At 42.3% G+C, this 19,396-nt stretch overlaps 1 protein-coding gene across 4 annotated transcripts in view; it reads right to left on the reverse strand.

Annotated features, from left to right (window-relative positions):
- Positions 1-116: 116 nt before the first annotated feature.
- The window catches only part of LOC311256747 (galactosylgalactosylxylosylprotein 3-beta-glucuronosyltransferase 1), an 80,547-nt gene continuing 61,267 nt past the window's right edge, over positions 117-19,396 (reverse strand). For 2 of the 4 annotated variants that reach the window (XM_084352036.1, XM_084352035.1), the window contains exons 4-9: positions 16,152-16,294; positions 12,489-12,560; positions 11,872-12,383; positions 6,409-6,705; positions 3,499-3,605; positions 117-3,197 (exon numbers count right to left, since the gene is read on the reverse strand). In XM_084352036.1, coding sequence (XP_084208162.1) covers positions 3,519-3,605; positions 6,409-6,705; positions 11,872-12,383; positions 12,489-12,560; positions 16,152-16,263 — 1,080 coding nt within the window. In that variant the 5' untranslated portion in view covers positions 16,264-16,294 and the 3' untranslated portion in view covers positions 117-3,197; positions 3,499-3,518. The remainder of the gene's footprint in view (positions 3,198-3,498; positions 3,606-6,408; positions 6,706-11,871; positions 12,384-12,488; positions 12,561-16,151; positions 16,295-19,396) is intronic. The other 2 variants (XM_084352037.1, XM_084352038.1) reach the window with 2 other exon arrangements.

Raw genomic sequence — 19,396 nt, forward strand, 5'->3', positions numbered from 1 at the left:
GGTGCTCTCCTTGAGCCCGGTAGGAGGAGCAGGCAACTTTGGATGGTCTCGCATAATATACCTTTAAACTGCATACATATTCAACAACAACAACAACACACAGTGAACAGACACGGTTGAGGTTCTTCTCAGTTATTTATTTCTCTTGATTCAACTAACATCTTTCTCTGAGACAGAACTGCTGTGGCAAATAAACAACCTTAAGAGTCACATGCATAAAATGTGAATCACATGAGGCTGGAAGATGACAGTGGAGATGAGGAAAAGGTAGGACTTACGTGTAAAGTGTATTGTGCCTTCGAGAAGCCCTCAGAGGGTAATGCTCGTTAATTGACATTAAATACTGAATAACCTGTACTGCTATAGTTGATGTAGGTTGGTGCTAGTAGACTAATTCTTTCTGAGTATTAGGTATTGCTTAATACGTCATCCGTCGGAAATTTCAAATCAGATGTCAGGCAAAGTTGTAACAACGTTTCTTTCGGGGTGAAGCCCTTTGAATTGTTCCGCTGCTTCAGGACACACCGCAAGTTATACAACATTTTCAGGAAAAACTTGTCAGCACAAAATGAAAACAAGTTAAGATGCTTTTTTTTAAACGATGATGCTCAAATTTAGTTTTTTACACTGGCATTTTTCCATTTTGGAATACAACTCTTAATTTGTTTCAGCGCTAAAAACATTTCAGCTGGATTCTTTCGTTTAGATTAAAAGCTGATAATGACACACAGGTAGACTAAACAGCGATGCTATAAAGAGGATGGTGTGTGTGTGTGTCTGCCTGCTGGTAGCACTAAAGTCTTACTGATCTATATGACAATCCATGTGTACATTATACTGTATGTGTGCATGCTTTTTTTTCGAGAGCAGTTGGAAAATACAGATTTGAGGGCAAAATGTGATTCAATTGCACATCCACACTTGAAATAAATACATAAATAAATATATTAAATTTGTTTTTTAATAAATAATGGGAGGCAAGTTGAAGAATAGAACAAATCCAAAGATCGTCTGTGATCTCCATGGCCGATCCCTGTGCAGTGTAATATCATGCAGTCAATGAAAACAGCCCGTTTGATGAGAGATACAATACAGCTATTGTCTGAATGTGTATCTTATCTTATTCCAAGTGAAATATGTAATAACGCGCTTTCTTCGACTGATGAGCCCGAGAGGCTGTCACGTCTTTGTAAGTTTTCATACTGCAGCAGTGTATTTTGGATGTTGAAGAGGGGGTGCACGCAGATAATCTGGCAACAGTACAGACAGAGGCTCAGCCTGAATTATCTCCAGCTACTTCTGCCGGGCAGTATTAGATAAGAACCGCCGCTGTGTATTGCACCAGACGGATGATTTATCAAGTCAAGGAGAGATTCTATTATATGAGGTGTAGAATAACTTTGTTACAGTGTTTAGCCGTACGGCGTCATAGCTAGTGATGTCTATCGTTAGAGGTGCCGCGACTGATCCAGTAAATGTACAACGGATGGGTACTGATACAAAAAGGAACCCAACGTGTGTCGACGTTGCCACCCGATCATTAGCAAAAATAAGTCTTATTTTTGTTGTGCTTTTCTTTAGCCTGCTGTCAATTCAGAGTAGCATCTCGTTTCTTAGGTGTAAGCCAAAGTTGTTTGTTAGAAAACAAAATATTCGGGGCCATGCATAAATTATCTTTAATTTATTATTCATAACTTACGGCAGCTGTTTGAAGGTGAGTTTGTATTAAAAGTCAGCAGATGTAGCCTGAGCGTCTAAATGTATGTTTTTGGGGAAGTCTGTCTCCTTTAAATCACGGTGAAGTGTATTTTCTCTTCTTTTTCGGAGAGGAGAGGGACTGACAAGCCCAGTAAAACACAAATTCTGAGGCTTTGATGCTGTTTCATCCTGTTCCTCTTTTTTTTTTGTATTTGCACTTGAGCTGACCTTTGTTAGCCGGCGGCTTGTGTACATCAGCGTGCATAGACGAGGGGAAATCATAATAACTCACTAAAATGACACACCGTTTCCCCGCAATGCCAAAAATGACACCTATGTGAGAGCTTCACGTGGCAATTAGGTCAGCACTCGTGACGCTCCCGTCTCGTAATGTCATGAAAGTGGAGTTCCTGTTACCAAATGACGTCGGTGATGTGCTATTACTCTTTCTGTGAACTGAACCTGTGCCTTGTCTGAACGTGTGTCATTGTGAGGACTTCACCAAGGGGGGTAAAGAGAAGAGACTTGTTTAAACTATAAATACAGTAATTACAATGCTTTTGTCAAAATTTTGTCACCTCTGATTGTTCTCGTGTTGAATTACTATTTACACACGTTGCCACAAAGGAACACCAGTTGTGTATTTTTTCTTTTTTAAGTGCTAAGAAGAGTGTTAGGAATTCGATGTTCCTCGAGCGCAACATGGGGTACATGTCAAACAGCAGTCTCTCCTCAAGTGTACGGGGGTGGGGCTTAAATGCATGAGTTGTAATGACACTATAAAATGAACAATGATAACCCAAGAGTAAATGCAGGTAAGAGAGTCAGTAGAATTGAACTAGCAAGTCAAGTGCATGTAAAACACCCAAACCAATTAAATTAAATTAAAGCAAACATTTCATAGTTATCAAAAGAACATTCCTTCCCTTTTTCTGTGTTTGTGTTTGCTCAAAGGAAAAATCCACATGAGACATAATTGTCCTTGGAGTCGTGTTTGTATCCAGGCTGATGGTGTCCTTAAATCCACGAGGAATTTCCCTCTTGTACCATGTGCAGTTCCAGACAACGTGTTATTTTTTTCTTTCTTTCTTTCTTTTTTTTTTTCTTGAGGTGAAGGATGTTCTTTAACCTGCTTGTTTGGTTGAATCCGCTGGCTGTATGCTTTTTATATTGTGCTGTCTCTTAGTTGTCAGGTTGTCCTCAGCGGGCCGTGAAGGTGCAGGTCACATCTGTCCACAAACTGACCCTGCGAGGCGTCCTTTATGTCGTCTCCTCCTCACTTCTGACCAAACGACGGCCGCCTCTTACTTATCTGTGCTTTAATATGATACATTTGTACTGCTTTAGTCCATATTTTAAAAATGTCAGCCTCAGTCAAGAGGATTAAATCCCCTTTCAAAGGCTCCCCGTTTCCTTTTTTTTCCTGATGATTAAGACATGAGCGCTGGCTGCACTTATCAAGAGACTCGGCCGTTCCCTTCCTCCGCAGGTCCAATCACCTGCAAGAGAAAGGATTAAGATATGCTGAGACAGAGGGCTAAGCCTTAATTGAAGTTAATTGAACCTGTTTATTTCATTGGTGGCATTTAATAATGGAAAACAGCTGCTTCAGTTGTGCCTTAACAGAAATCCTATTAAAAAAGTATTATACAATGTGTTAGGAAACACCTGCTCTATGTGTAGTCCAACTGAAACCAGGTGGAAATGATCGTGACATTTCCGTTTCACCCTCTGAAGGCAAAATCTGGATGGATCTGTAATAGGAGCTATTTCAAAATGTCAAAAATAACTTTCATTTACCGTGGTCTGAGGGGAAACGGTCAGATCTCCACATTGGGGTCTGTGAATCCTTTTTTCCCCTCGTTTACAAGGACAGGTTTCTCCGTTCTCGTGTGCCAGACAAGTATCTGGTGGGGGAAAACAAAACAAGAGCAACATAAGTAACATGCTGTTCCCCTAATGCACCCATTCACTCCCCTTCTCTGCTCCTACTCTGCCTCATGTTCTTTCAAAACAGTCAATACCAGTTATACTTCCATCAAGACCATGTGTAAAGGGCTACTTGAGTGCATTAGAAAGGAGTGAAGATGGACCACACGAGTGTATCTTACAAACATGGCAGGGCCCACACAGCTTGTCCTTTCTTCTCCCGAACATTGGAAAATGGCCACCTTTCAATGAAAGCTGACTAAAAACCTTTTTGATACAGTATGTACAAGGTAGCGCTACAGTTCTCTGCACAGAGTATGCTATTGTGCTGTCGAGCCTTCAGACTGGGTTCATTTGGCCCCAGAGAGCAGCCAAACATCCAGGAAAAGGATGGCAAGGCGAACAGGGGAAGGGGGGGGAGAAAAAAAAAGTGAGTGTCGAGCTCATTTTCCCCGCTCTCCTGTGTTGGAACCTTCCTTCCTTTCATCTCGCCATGGCAGCGGCCATGAATTATGCATGGGGCGTGTTTGAGATGTGCCAGGAGCCCACTCCCACTTTGCTCAGGTGTAGGGGGAGGTTAATAGTCACGCTCACATCTGAAGTGGTAGATTATAAGGAAGCGAGATGCCCACGCACGGCTTTCCGTTTTTTTTCTTCCTCTTTCCCCGCTGCCCTTCTCTCTGTCCCCGCGCTCATCTGTAATCAGTGTGATGTCCCTGCCGCCCCGTCACCCCCACCTCCCCAAGTCCAATTCCGCTCTCTCAGCCGTTCCCTGAATCCCCTCTTTTCATTTACCCCTCTGAATGGCTGGGGGAGAGCAGGAGGAAAAGCTGGCTGAAAGTATCTCGATCCCTTCCTTTCCCCCTCTCTCTGGCTCTCTCTCTCTTTGTGTGTGTGTGTGTGTGTGTGTGTGTGAGTGTGTAGCGGTGATTGCGGTGTGGATACTGGCTAGCTAAAGCCCTCTGGCTGACTCCTCTTCGCCCAGAGAGAAGCTTAGTGATGTGACCCAGACCAAGGGCCGTCAGAAGGAACAGTGGAGTTGGCATGGAGAAGAGCGTTGCTGTTGCTACCCTCAAGCCTCTTACACAAATGTGTGTATGTGTGCAAGAGGGCACGTGGGCAGTGCAGAAATATAATCAATGATATACAAGTTTCTGCAACATATTTACACTAATTTACATGCTGACCGTTAGAAAATCTGCAAACAAGTAGTCACAGAAAGAGAAAGTTTTGGGCATCAAAAACATACAACACACCCTGGTGATGGAGGGAAAGAAGCCCATTTGCTGCTAAGAACAATTATGTGAGGTTGCAAGAACATTTGAAATAAGTTTAAGGAAAATGGGCTGTGTCTCTTAAAGAAATAGTACGGGAAATGCACATTTCTTTCTTGCCGAGGGTTAGATGAGAAGATCAATACACCACTCATATAAAGCCACCAGCAGTCTGTTAGCTGAGCCTAACGTAGCATAAAGACTGTTATCAGTTTCGTCCAAAGGTGAGAAAATCTTTCTAACTGCGCCTCTAAAATGTGTATAACTCCCGGCAAGAAGGCAAATAAGAGCATATCCCAAAATATCCAACTATTCCTTTCATAATTTATGTTGTAATGTCTCCGGGTGGTATACTGTGCACAACTGTTCAGAGTTTGAGCTCCTGCTGTCTTTGATTTATTTGTTTACAGGAAGTCACAGTTTCACACACCTTCATGTTTTGGGGGTGAGAGTAGTGTACTGTATCTTGCATCATCATGCAGTGTTCTCGCAACGGTGTCAGTCGCATAAAGCTACAAAGTTTGCTGTTATATAACTTATGAAAACATAATAATTCTGTCTGCTGCCGTGGGTGACATTCAGTCTGGAGCCTGATTTCAACCCAGTGAAAAATGGATGGCGGTTTCTTTCCGCTTACTTGCTTCTGAATCTGAATTTTCAGTAAAATATAATTTACCCAGATGGTTCGGCACTTCAAAACATGACAGATTTAACAAGACCTGTTCAAGGTAACGTCACCAGGTATGCAGGATATGTTATTAGTTATCTACATCCAAGGAGCTCTTGCAAATCTGCTGTTTCATACCTCTACTGCACTACATGTCAATGTAAAAATATTGTGCTTTTCACTCCTGCATTGTGTCAACTAAACAAGTTGCTCCCAGTCTGTCTGGCGTGTGAACAGTGTACAGTCGGGGGTCGTTGTTATGTTTCCGATATCTATTAGTTCCAGTAAAGAGGCATTTCCCTTAAAAACTCGATGGGTCTCAGATGATTTGATCAAAATAAATTATGAAATGTAACATCCAATATTTCACAAAAAATAAAAGATGAGAGAATTGGAGTAGAACAGTGCAGAGTTGTGTATCAGGACTGTTTTTTCATCCCCCCTGCCTCGTTAATCATCTCACAACCTTATGACCTTTCAGAGGGGCTTGATCCCTGGGAACGACTAGACTACTTCACTATGAAGAGTAGATTAAGTCATCAGAATTAAAGATGTAGTAATGTCACGTATGATAATCAATTGTACTGCAGAATGAGTACTTTAACTTTTGATACAACAATGTAATCAATGTGATTAACTTTAATTTTCCATGTATTAATGATGGTAAGTATAAAGTGTTTTAAAAGCAGGACTTTTTCTCAAGTAAAACATCTGAATACCTTGTCCCCCTCTGGCTACATCAGGTTTGATTCCTTCCAAACCACTCCACACAAACTGTTTAGGAAATCTGCACAAGTTAAGCCGCTTAACAGCAGTTAACATTTAAAAAAAGGAAATTACCTTAGTGCAATTGGCTGCTTTAGGCTCCAGGTCGTTGAGTGTGACAAGTTCTCGGAGCAAACTACTCTCCTGGTAGCCTCCTTTCACCCCGCGAAGCTTAAAATACGCCTGTGGCTTGAAGAGGATGAGCCTCAGGTTGATGGCGAAGCCTGCCATGTCGATGGCAAAGGGCCGATGGGGGTCGAACACCGTCTTCCAGCCGTAGACCTTTCCAGCGGCATTGACCTTGGGGGACTCGTATCGCAAGCCGCCCACGAAGGCCACAGGCCACACTGAAACTTTCCGAGTCGATCTCATCTGGCAAGAGAAGAGTCGAGAAAAAAGAAATGGAGGAGGGAATGGAGCGAATTAGTCATCTGAAAAAGCGTACATGACAGTGAGACACGGTGTTTGAGCATCGGCTGCCAGCGTTACAGCAGAGCTTGGACGGAGGGTTTTTAGAGCCGCGGCTATTATTCATTCTGAAAGACAGTGAATATTGACCAAGCCATTGTGTCTGTGCAGCTGACACGCTGTTAGATGAAAGCGGATCACACACATTGTTTAACAGCTGCCCTACGATGAGATAATTAGACACAACCATCTTTAAAGTGGACGGAGCCAAGAGGCTTTGAAGGAGCCAAGCCATTAGGAGCAAGTGGCTCTAGTTGCCGGTTGGCTGAGGAGATTTTTTTCAAGGTAGAGCACCGCCAGCCTCCATTTTTTTTTCTCCTTTAATCTTCCAGCATCAAAGGATCTTGCCGCCCTTTTCTTTGTCTGCCTCTTAGTGAGTCTCGGTGCTGCAGTCATAAAAGCTACGTTTCTACAATGAGGGTAGAGGAAGGTTTGGGAAAGGCAGAGTCATTTAATCAAAGTCAGTGGAGCAGAAATAATGATGCTAGTGCCTGTCAGCACTGAACAGTATCAAGTGCATATAAGAGCGTGTGTGTGAAAAATGTCTTTTCTATACGCACGCTTGTTTGCACATATGTATTTGTCAGCGCATGCATGTGTTTAGAGAGGAGCTGCTGTGTGATCTGATGGGCTGCTGTGTGGTCAGTCCAGGGGGATCACAGAGTAGCATGGTGTAAACAGCACAAGGCGAGCTCGCAGCTTATGGGAATCTGTGGATTTGAGCTTTAGGGACGACGACTGTGCCAGGCACCCAGATAACGTTTGGCAGGATGTTTCGGTCTTAATGAGCTCTGGGTGTTAATGGTGGAAGAGAGATTGAGTACTTCTATGCAGGCGATTCAGCTCCATTAATTTTACACACAGGATCTCCTGTTCCTTTGTGGCCGTTACGTCCTACATGTGCTTCGTTAGCAATGCTGTTTTTTTTCATACTGTTTCCTCACACCTGATCACAAAGTCTGCTTTTGGAAGTTAAGGGGCTCCACAGAGTATTTTCCCTGAAGGTTGTCATTTTACATTTCATCAGATCTCTTATAAATACAAGACATTGTTTTCAACGCCCCCCCCCGACAACCCGCAAATTCCATCTATGGCCACAACTGAGTCCAGCCATGGTCACCACCCCGCTTCCGTCTTATATATATTTAAGACAACTTAAATCAAAAGGAAGCATAAGTCAGGCGCTGCGCAGACGATGTTAAGGGGCCTGTCACTTTCCCATTTATTCTGAAAATGTGAGAATGAGTGTTCCGCCTGCTGCCTCTGGCCTGGGAATATCAGCCAGGGCAAAACAACACAAATCACTCTTCTGCTGGCTCCCGAGCAAATGAAAACGCAACAAAGTTCCTCTTTCCGGTGAAGGTGACATATGTGTGAACAGAGTTTTTTGTTCACTGTTGCTTCAGTTTCTAATCAAAAGCACTACTTGTGCATTTAAGCTCCTGCTCCACTCAGAGACAAAGTGGCCATGTCTCAGAATGGCCGAAGAAGCGATACAAAGAAAAGAAATCCCAGATTCTAACAGAGAAAACGAGGCAGGCATCCAGGTACATTAATCAGTCCTTAAGGATCCAGAGCAGATGAAAGAAAACAGAACTGTTGTGCTTTGTTGCCAATGGAGGAACCTGTGGTTTTAAGTCTTTGTCCAAGCAATAAAAAAGTACCGTTCTTAAAGGTGAGGTTGAGATTTTCATAGTAATGGTAGTAACTGAGTGTAAATGCAAAGGGGGGTTAATAAGCTCATGGCCTATAAAGGTAGAAGGAGATGAGTTATACAGTTCTCGTTCCATGCATCTGCAGTCCAGCGATTTGAGTCATCATGCAGAAAGTTTTGAGGTTAATGACTTTTGTGGCTTTTCTGTTTTGAATGATTAAATATTGCAAGTCAGTACTGTCTGAGAAAATGGACAAGCCCCACAAGTCCACAGGGGCGATGGCTGCCATCCAGGAATACGGATTTGAACACACCAGCCCCATTCACCTGATTTGACACTCTCAGACTACTACCTCTTCCCCAAGATGAAGAAGGAGCTCAGTGGTCGCAATTTTAACAGTGACGATGACGCTATCACTGCTGTGGAGCACCTTCTGGAGGTTCAACATCGCTTCTTCTACAAAGAAGGGATCCACATGCTCCACGACTGCTGGAATAAGTGTGTATGTAAATGTAGGAGGGGACTACTTTAAAAAATAAATGTGTTAGGGTTTTTAAATTTGCTCCCTCTATTGTGGGCCATGGACTTATCAATCCCGATGTTGATTTTGGAAGTATGACATTCTTGATGGTCTGTTGGATTTAAATTGTTGACAATTATTCATAAAGGCTGAAATTTAGAAGTGTGTTGGATATGCACGTAAATAACTTCATGGTTTAAGCCTTAATAATGCGTGCAATTCTTTACAGGGTGGTGTACTTCAACTGTGTGATGTTTTTCTTTTATTTATTTTCTTTTATGCCACTGAAAGACTGAGATTGTACTAGACTAGATTCATACTGACACTAATAGCAATCTATGGCGCTGAATTCTCTAGCAGCAGATATTATGGAGGATCAATTACAACAATTCCAGTCAGGATTTGTGATCTGTGTGCCCTCTCTGTGTCAGGATGTGTCAACTTTTTGCCACGACAAATAAGTGCAGCATTAACTTTCTGTGGAACTCACCACAGTGACATCACACACTTGTTAGTCTGTTATTACATAACGTTAATTAAACTTCTATTGTAAACCTTAAAGAATAATAGAAACTGTTATTATATGGAGGATACATCATCATGTGATTTTAACATCTTACTTCCATGATAGGCCGACAGCTCATCAGCATGTAGCACGCAAGTTCTCTTTTCATTTTTACAATTAGATTTGAAAATGTTTTCTAATTGGTCAACATCAAAGAATTAGTTCACAAAAATAATCAAGAGAAAGTGGCTTTTTTTTTTTTAAACAAATGGAGCAGCACGCTTTCAACCTTGTCTCTGCACTGGAGCAGTCACTTAAACGCCTCTCTGTTTTCAAGCTGTTGTGACTCTCTGAATATTTACTACGGTGTCAGCAAACTACTGAATTTTTACTATGGTGTCAGCAAACTCTACTGTAGTTGCTGTCAACTCTCTGCTTTTTGTCTATCTGGCTGTCACTTTCTCTTTCTCTCTCATTCTTTTTCTGTCTCCGTCTCTCCCCCTGCACCTCTCTCTCTCTCGCCCCTCAGGGCCGTTACTCCTGCCCATAAATAGGCCTGTTGGAGGTGATGGAGGGCCTCTGAGGGAGACGGAGCACTTCGGCTGATTCCCAGAGAAAGGTAATGACAGGCCCCGTCAATACCCGACGCTCCATTTACTACGGGCCCCGTCTGCACTACTAACAAGACTTGAGGCTAATACTCAGAGGACCTAGACCGTGTCCGCTCAGGTAATTCAACTGATGTCAAGATGGATGGCTTGAGATGTACTGATTACATGCCCAAACTTCTCTACACTAGCTCCACATCCCGACTGTGCTTGTTAAGTGCTTAAAAAAATGCTTCAAGTAACTGGAAATTTATGGTTCTACCTCCCTCTTACAGTACATAACGTACAGCCTGCGGTACAGGCTCTGGGAAGCACTGTATAATATATACTTTATATATGAACTAAAGCTATAGGGACGGATCCACAAGAAATAAGAAGAAGTAGACATTTATATTTCTGCAGATGTATTTTTTTCCCAATCCAATACAACTGCAATGGGAATATACCGTACACTACAGAATATCAGTGGCAATAACATTCAAGGCAAGCACAAAAAGAACTCAAACAAACAATATAACATTTTGCAGCTCAGTCTTTTCTAAAGCACATTTTTAAAGTGCAGTGAGCCTTATTTTACTGGCTCTGATCTTGGCTCTCCTGATCAACTCCAGTCACTCCTCTGTTGAGTGGCTGCTGAGCTTTTGAACTTTCAAAACAGGAGAATTGGCTTGCCTGTCTCTTCTATGCTTCCTGAATTACCCACTGTGCACTCTGCACATGGTTGGTTTCACTGAAACTCAAGTGGACATAAGCAATCATCGGCAGGGAGGCTTTTTAATGGTGGACCGAGCTTGAGAACGGTGAGTACACACTTCCTGTTTGGGTACCTGACAGGTGAGGCTTTGGGGTAAGATCACAAATGCTTTAGTAAGTGTATGCTTTAAGTTGGAGATACTTTAGAAATTGGGTTATTGGGTCATGGTAAGAATCTGGGCAGAACTTATTTTCGTAAATGTAACTACAGTCACTTTTCCACCAAAAGTACCCAGAACTTCTAGTCCCTAGTTTCCAACAAACTAAAACGTCCCTTCAGTCTGTTGTTGTCTTCAATGACACCTTTAAAGATCTGTGAAGACCATGCGAATTAGTCCACTGACGTATGAAAAAGCAACACCTGTCACTGTCACGACTATACAGCAACAACAGCATATAAAGCTATGGACAGACAACATCATTTGTCATTTTTTGATGTGTCAAACTGTAGATAATAAAAAACAAACTGGTTTGCGGTTGCAGATTTTTAAAAATGGCGTCTGAAATAAAATATGGCAAGTATCAATCAGAAATGTTTGGGTCTGTCCTGTCCTGTCCTCCAAAATACTGTGTTCTTAGCGGGGACTTTGGGGTGTAAAATAACGTCCTGGACCCTTAATTTAGACCCCAGTCCCTGCAGGGGAAATGCAGACTTCCTTCTAAGGATCCCAGTCCCTGGGGGATGTTCTTGTGCTTATCATGGAGCTAATTCGGGGTCATCATCCCTATGTTCCCTCAGCCCATTGGTCCCACATTTCTAAGAATTTTTCAAAATTAGGTTAGGGTTAGGAACAAAGGGCCTAATTTTGAAAAAAATCTTAGAAATGTGGGAACATAGGGCTGTGGGGACATAGGCACGCTCCCGCTAATTCAGCTACAAGTATTTGCTAGCAATTGTTAGTTTGAGGAAACATAGCATTTACGTTCTTTAAAGATCAAACAATGCGCTCATTGTGCATTTTCTTGCTCGTCATTTTCTGTCCAATTCACGAGACTTCGTAAAAATGCATGAAATACACCAGCACTGACCTCTTCAAACAGCTCCAGGCTGTACGTGTTGTCATCATCAGCAAAGTAGACGATTCCAGCTTGGCTGCTGTTGGCGTTGAAGGTCTCCCTCAGCCACCGCAGGGCCAGATTCCTTTGCATGGTCCCCCTGGGGATTCTGGGGTCACGAGTGTCACCCCGCAGCTTATAGTTCCTGGGTGTCTCTACATTGAGGTGGGTGTAGTTCAGCCCTGTTTCTCGGAGGAGCCGCGTGACAAGAGGCGTCCTCCGTTGCGAGTCCTCCACCAGGATCCAGTGCAGGTTGGGAACGTGGAGGAAGGTGTTTGCAAGCCGGGTGAGCTCCGCCTTCTGCACCGGCCGACTATATGTTGGGGTGATGATGTGGATGGTGGGCAGCACATCGGACCAGGGTGGAGGTCGCGTGTACACATACTCTGTCCTCACCACCTCCACAATGTCCTTATCTGAGGCACAGTATTCCTTGGAGTCCTGTGCCTGGCCACCTGCCTCCCTCTTGCCCTCAACACCATCATCTGCAGATTTGGGGATAAGAAGACATGTAAGGCATTAGTGCAACCTTGGGCTGCCCTTTGTATATTTGCCTCAGGTGACTTAAACCCAATGGGGGTAAAGTGTACCTGAGAGCCGGTGGTGGCGGACTGCAAGCCTCTCTGGAATGATAAAGATCTCTTTTACTAGGTGGTGACAGGCTGCAAAAAGTGAAAGCAGGCACCGTGAGAGGATAACACAGCTGATGGACAGAGAGACAGCGCAAGGAAAAGGAGGGGAGAGATGAGTCTGTCTATTCCCCCAGCGTTGCCTTTGGGCTTTTCTTTATAAAGGAAGAAAAATGTGGGTATGTGGATCCAGCAGACATGCCCTCTATTCATGTCCTGACTCAAGCACAGACTCTCTCATGCTCTGCTTGCCCCCTCCATTTCCCTTGCTTACTACAGCTGTGTTGTTTTGCTTTAGCTGAAATCAGGAAGTCTTAGCGTTCACATGTAAATGTTTTATAAATATATTTTATCCAAGGGATCCATAAACATGAGAAAAGCTGCTGTGTGTATGAGCCGGGTCATGCAGCTTGAGTTGTACTCGTATCAAGTAGCAACTTGTTGGCCCTCGATTTTGGTTGTGAGCATGAACTGAACAAGATCAAAAACAGGCCAAAACTCCTCTACCAAGATATTTTGGTATTCTGCTCTATTCATACATAAATTTATGTATTGGTGGTAACTACACTTTAATGCACACTGGTTTATGGAGTCTGGACTTCAGGTAACACCAAACACGTTAAAAAGTAGAAAACTATATTAAGGCCCAACCCAAATACAACCCTTGCCCCTACCACTTAGCCCTATCCCTCTGCAGTAGGGCCTGATGGGATAAAGGGGTAGGGTGAAGTGTTAGGGCTTCGTGGCCCTCAAAAACAGAGGTTTTTTGCACACTTCAAACTGAGGGTTATGAGAAGTCTCTGTTGTTTCAGTGTATTTTGGCCCTTTTCTTTAAAATGAGCATGAAACAATCGTGACCAGTTTGCTGATGTCGCCGTAGCTAAGTAGCTAGCTCGCTAACATTACATTGTTATTGCTGATTTGACGTATTTCAATGTTGCATCACCCCCTTTGATGGCATACAACGCCTGAAATTTAACTGTAGTCCAGGTTGCTAGTGTAAGCCTATAAAGCGCTGCTAATGTGAACAGCCTGTGTTCTTTTTCATTTGATGACTGATTGCGAAGTTGTGACTGAATCGCAAGTATCCATGCTTTTCTATCCCAATCAGATAAATGGCAAGTGGCTTTGTGATCATACCAGGATTGACACAGACAAGCACACAAGAGACATCACCACAGTGGAAGATGCCATGTTGGAAATGTCCGGCCGTGACGTAAACGCCATCAATGTCAACTGATGACGTACAGTATGAGGATCTTGAGAGATTTAGGCTTTTTAAGATGTTGTTGTTTAAAACAGGGGTGAAGGACAAAAAGCTTGTATTAGGTGTGATTTTGTCAAGCTGTTCTTAAAGGTTAAATGTGTAATTTAGCAGCAAGCAACTGTTTGCTATTGAAAGACAAAGCTGGAGTTATGGCATCCTGAACAGAGAAGGATATCACTCCGTCAGTATGTGTTGTGATCTGTGCTTCTCTGTTCTGTGTTTTGGTAGCTGGGATGGCCGTGCATTCATGCATGTGAGGATCCAGGCTAGTGCATGTGAGGTTTTCCCTGTCCTTCCTGCGTCCATGTTCAATGTGGCAGCCTGGTAAGAAACTTTGTTTTTAGCTAGGCAAGAAAAAGGCTATGCAGTAACAGAATATTTCCTTTCATATTTGATCAGCATGCCTAGATTTTTGTGAGCAGTGTGTGCTCAGAAGCCACGTTTTCTTTCTTTTCTTCCAACTTTATTGAGCAAACATTGCAGACATTTGTTTTGATCTGAGATGCTGAGGCTCTGGTGTGATATCTAGTGGCAGTGAATGTTGTCTATTTCATTTTAAAAGATGAAGTCTTTGAAACTGAATGTTCGGCTGAGATTCAACGTCTGGTTTATCAGCCAGCTGACACATACTGACTCGACTCCAGAGGCTGTGATATTTTGGCTCAGTAGTTTTGGCCGTGATGAACATGATTATAGGACCATTAACGTTCCTTTCTTTTCATTGTGCCACAGCTAATGGCAATCTTTGTCACTGTTCTTTGCGAGCTCCATTCCACCTTCAGCATAAGGAGGATTTTTCTGCAGCACCTGGATTAACACAATCTGCTGATGGCCAGATGTTCAACAGAGGCTGCCAGCGAGCGAGCTGCCAAATAAACCGTGAGCTTCTCTTTTAAGAGCAGCACACAAAGGGAAGCCTGTGTGTAAAGCTGGGTCAGATAGCACTGAAAAAAAAACAATTCTTTATAATTCTTCACTGTATTTTTGAATATATTTAAATGACTGTATGCTTATAATTGTTGACACAAGTTTTTAAAGGTCCCATATTGTAGAAAGTCAGATTCCCCAGTTTCTAAAGCAGGTGTAGGTGCTGTTTAATACTGTGTAAGTAACAAAATGCTCAATACACAGAGAAATGTTTACAGCCTGTATTCAGAAACTGAATCCTTAAACAAGCAGTCAGGACTTCTGTAAGGCTGTGATGTCACAACTATACTGTCACTGCTCTCAGCCACATCCCCCCGCACAGAAAACGCAGTGGGCGGTGCCTGCTCAGGCCTGTGAGAGCTGACTAATCAAAGCAGACTGAGCTTTTCAGGAGAGGAGCCTTAAAGAGACAGGCACTAAAATAAAGAGCTCAAACAGAGGGTAAATAGAGGTGCTGGATCAATGGACAGTATGAGAAAAATATTGTGTTTTTCCAACGTGAAAGCATGTAAACATTTTCAAGTAGTAGTAATAAAACTATGAACCTGAAAATGAGCATAACATGGGACCTGTAATCTAATTTGCAGCTTGTGTTGACTCCAGACCGCCTTGGCTCATTTGTGTAAACCTGTTTTGTTTGTTAACCCCTGTATATGTATTCATGACATTATAAGAAGAGGGCAAAGAGCGCTATTGATTTGCTGTCACTCTAATTTGGGTTTGTTTACTCTTCAGCATACTTGGCATTTAAGACTGTTGGTTCGTGGTCTCTGGGGGGATGATGGGGAGGCTCATGAGTATGTGTATTAATGACTCAGACTGGTGTGCAAATGTGATATTACACACGGATGCAAGATATTCTGTGAAGCCAAACAAGCAGGAAGTAATTATTTTAAAGAAATTAATTTCCACTGAGTGAAACTGGGCAAGGGTTTAAACATAAACGGGGAAACGAATGATTGACATGCTACAGTACATGCTGAGTGTGGTTTAAGTGTCACGCCAAGTAGAAAATGTGGATTGACAGGCCATGGCGAGGGAGTGGATAGAATGTGAAAGGACATTGTTTCGTAACATACCGTACTGAGCAATTATTATCAACATGAGGAAAAGGAATGCAGATCGTAAAACGCTGAGCATGTCGTTCTGACAGACTGACTATCTCATGATAAAAAAAACAACAACTTGTAGATGTCTGCAAGTGTATTTGTGATTGTTACTTCTAAATCTTCAACATGCACGTACACAATGTACCCAGATGAGGTTTACAATGACTCGGCCAAGTGTTATTGAGCTCTGATGAAGCCGGTGGTCATGATTACTGAGTGCCTCTAAATGAACGGCCTGTTGTCTATGCCTGAAGTGAAGTGTTGGGTTCGAGCACCCACTTCAGGTTTGATATTGCCAGTGGAGTGCGGTGCATTGCGTACCCTTGCGGATGGCGAGGAGTGGAGCGATAGCGCTTTGGTGCCAAACAGTGATGAGCAGAGTCCAGGGTAACACTATCAACACGATGGCAAGAATATCTCTTCTCTTCGGCATCTCCAGGATTGGTTATTTGGCTCGGCATTACCTGAAGGACAAAGCGTGGATGTGTTATCATTCTACATCTTAGAACACACATAGTTTCAAGTCACTTTAAAAACCTTAAGAAAATTCAAGACATTTCATAACATAACAAACATTTAGACAAATAACCTCCACCAGACTGAAGCAAATCTCAATTACTTAGGCATGGGGAGGCACATTTACAGGACCTTAATTATCATTAACTGCCTCAGAGACACCGTACAGGCACAGAGGACACTTATATTCATGAGGGGGTGTCACTGGGGAAAGTTAAAAGGTGACAAAGAAGGTGTGTACCTTCTATTAAAGCTGTTAAAATAAAATATTATTATGCAGCAGACACACCACCATTAAAGCCTCACCAAAAGATATTAAGAGCAACATGATGGAGCAGGTGATTGTTGTTTAACCTATGTGGAAATCTGTAAGAAGTCCAAAGAATAAAGGTTGTGAAATAAAACTGTAACTATAGCTGTGTCACAGCCAGTGAAAAAAAAGGTCAGAGCCACTGGAGGAGGGCGTTTAGCAGGAGCTTGTGCCCTCTGCCAGCCCGATGAGCTCATCGCTGCCATCACCGAGGACGGGGCAGTGACTTCATGCCCAGTTCTGCAACTATTCACCGGCCAAATGGCAGGAAACGATGTCACCATACTGCGGGTTGACTGTTTGGCAAATGTGCAGAGTCCAGATCACTTGGTTCAGCTTTCTTTCTCTATAATTACAGCATTAAGGACATTAACTGGGAATTAATTGAAATTAAATGTAATTTATTTATAATTTCTCACAATTTGATCTTACAGTAGGGTGGATCTCTATAAGCAGCTCATGAAATGGACATTATAAAGGCAGAATGAGTAGGACTCTCCTAAAAACAATCTATAGGCTTATACCAAGATAATCCCCCTTGATCATGAAGTGTTTGGTGGTTTGGTCTGTATCTGTAGAGACCCTGCCCTGTATTTTCTTATTTTGCTGTGTTTGGGATGTCTCTGGCGTTCACCTTTGGACAGGGGTTGTGTAGCCCCCATGCCAATAACATTGCACATGGTGTGAGGGCGTGACTCTAAAAAAGGGGCGGGTGCTCCTGTTGTCGTTGAGTCGGGTAGGAAGGGGCAGCTTTGAATATGTGATTACAAACAGCAATCAACAAATACTGCTCACTCTGCCTTTAATTTAAAAGGTTAAAATGTCGATGCATTGTGTTTTTAGGTCGAACAAACGTTCCAGTGTTTATGGTTAAATACAAATTTTAGGACATGGGCCTGTGCATTTAGACACGTCTAGACGCTTCATCGGTTCACGTCAGTTGTTGTGAAAAGGACAAATGAAATGAAGATTGTTCAGTTTTGATTCTACACTGTGTGATATTAAAAAGAAAACACCAAACACCTTATGCATCATATAAAGTAAATTCAGATTGCATCTTTCAACCTTGAAAATTAATATCAAATTGAATCAAAACCTCTGACACAGTCTCAGCAAACATTATTATGTTTCACAAATTAAGAATTTGGTGTAATTTGCATCATTATTTTTCAGGATTTCTCCTCCATACGACACTTCATCACCACGCAGCTCATTTGCATTGAATTTAAAGATGACAGGCCTCCCCATCTCTCCCAGGGTCTGTCTCTCCTCCTCCCTAATAGACATCTGGCCGAAAAAATGCAGCTAATAACTGATCTGCTCAATTAAACAAAAGGAGGAAAGCAGACATAATGCGAGCACAGGTGTTTACCGTATTCATTCCAGCTTTACACATGAGGAAATAAGTCACCACATTCCCCACAGTGATCCTGCTCCCACTGCTGGGGAAGGTGGCGGTACACTGAGGCTTAACATAATAGTACATGCCAATTATGTTTATTGAGTTCTGTAAATAAATATACCATTAGCACCATGCTATCAGGTGAGAACAGCTTAAGTGAGGACTGTTCTGACACGAACAAAGCTGCAATCTTTTTCTACTTCAGTGGAGAGGTGACTTACAGCAGAGTCCTCTGTGGAATATATTACTGCGCATGGCTCCGAATGCTTATGTAGAAGTACAATAAGTTGTACAGATAATGACATTATCCCCATTTCATGTCCTTGAATGAATGGTATGGGAATTTCACTGATAAACACAGTAAATGCATCCCTTTGAGCCGTGCTTTTCAAGGGAGACACGGGGAACAGACGGATACCCAGTCTTCCAGCTCCACATGAATAAAAGTAATCCGCGCGCTTTTTGAAATGAAAAGGTTGGACCGTGTAAAAGAGAAATAAGCCTTTTAGACCTTTTCATCACACAATTATTTTACACGTTTACAAACACTGGGAACGCAAAAAATCCTTTTACAGCGTATAAATATATAAAAACATGTCTACTCTATCAATCATGAATACAGTAATTTTCCAGGGGAAAAACAAAATTCACCACGCCACCTGGAAAGCACTCACTGAGAACAAACTCCCACTAATGCCTAATATCTACCCATCTGATATCACTGCTATTGCTTATATTATATGTGAAATGGATTTAGTGACCTTGTGAATATGCCCTGAGTACTGGGACGTATCTGTCTCTGTTTGATTTAAAATGGTGCATGGAAAATTATATTTTTTAATGGAAGAAAAAATAGAATTTTCTCCAGAAATATTCTCTTTTTATCCAAAAAGCCAAATACTGACTGTATTATAGACATTTTTTTATAGGAACACTCCACTTCAATAAATTTGAAGGACTCACTAGAGACAGATTCAAATTACAACAGTTAAAATCGAAGCAGCAGAGGCAAAGATATCCTGACTCTCAGTCCCAAGTGCAGCTCAATGTGATCCAACGCTGTGATAACCCTGATGACATCACTATGACTTGACAAAGCTCCTCCAGAGCCACAGAAAACATAAAAACTGATGCCACAGGTTGAGCAGTTCTCCTTGTGACCTGTCAACTGACCTTGATGTGTAAAGTCAGTGGAATGTCCCTTTTTTTTCTGCATTAAAATGCCTTCAAACGACTAGTCCGTGTTGTATATTATCTTGAGTTGTGTACTCATATATTCCCAAATATTTCTAACAATGTTCAAACCAAGAGAAATCTTTATAGCACTCAAGATAACGC

This window comes from Pagrus pagrus (assembly GCF_965226575.1).
Source record: "Pagrus pagrus genome assembly, chromosome: 4".
NCBI lineage: Eukaryota > Metazoa > Chordata > Actinopteri > Spariformes > Sparidae > Pagrus > Pagrus pagrus.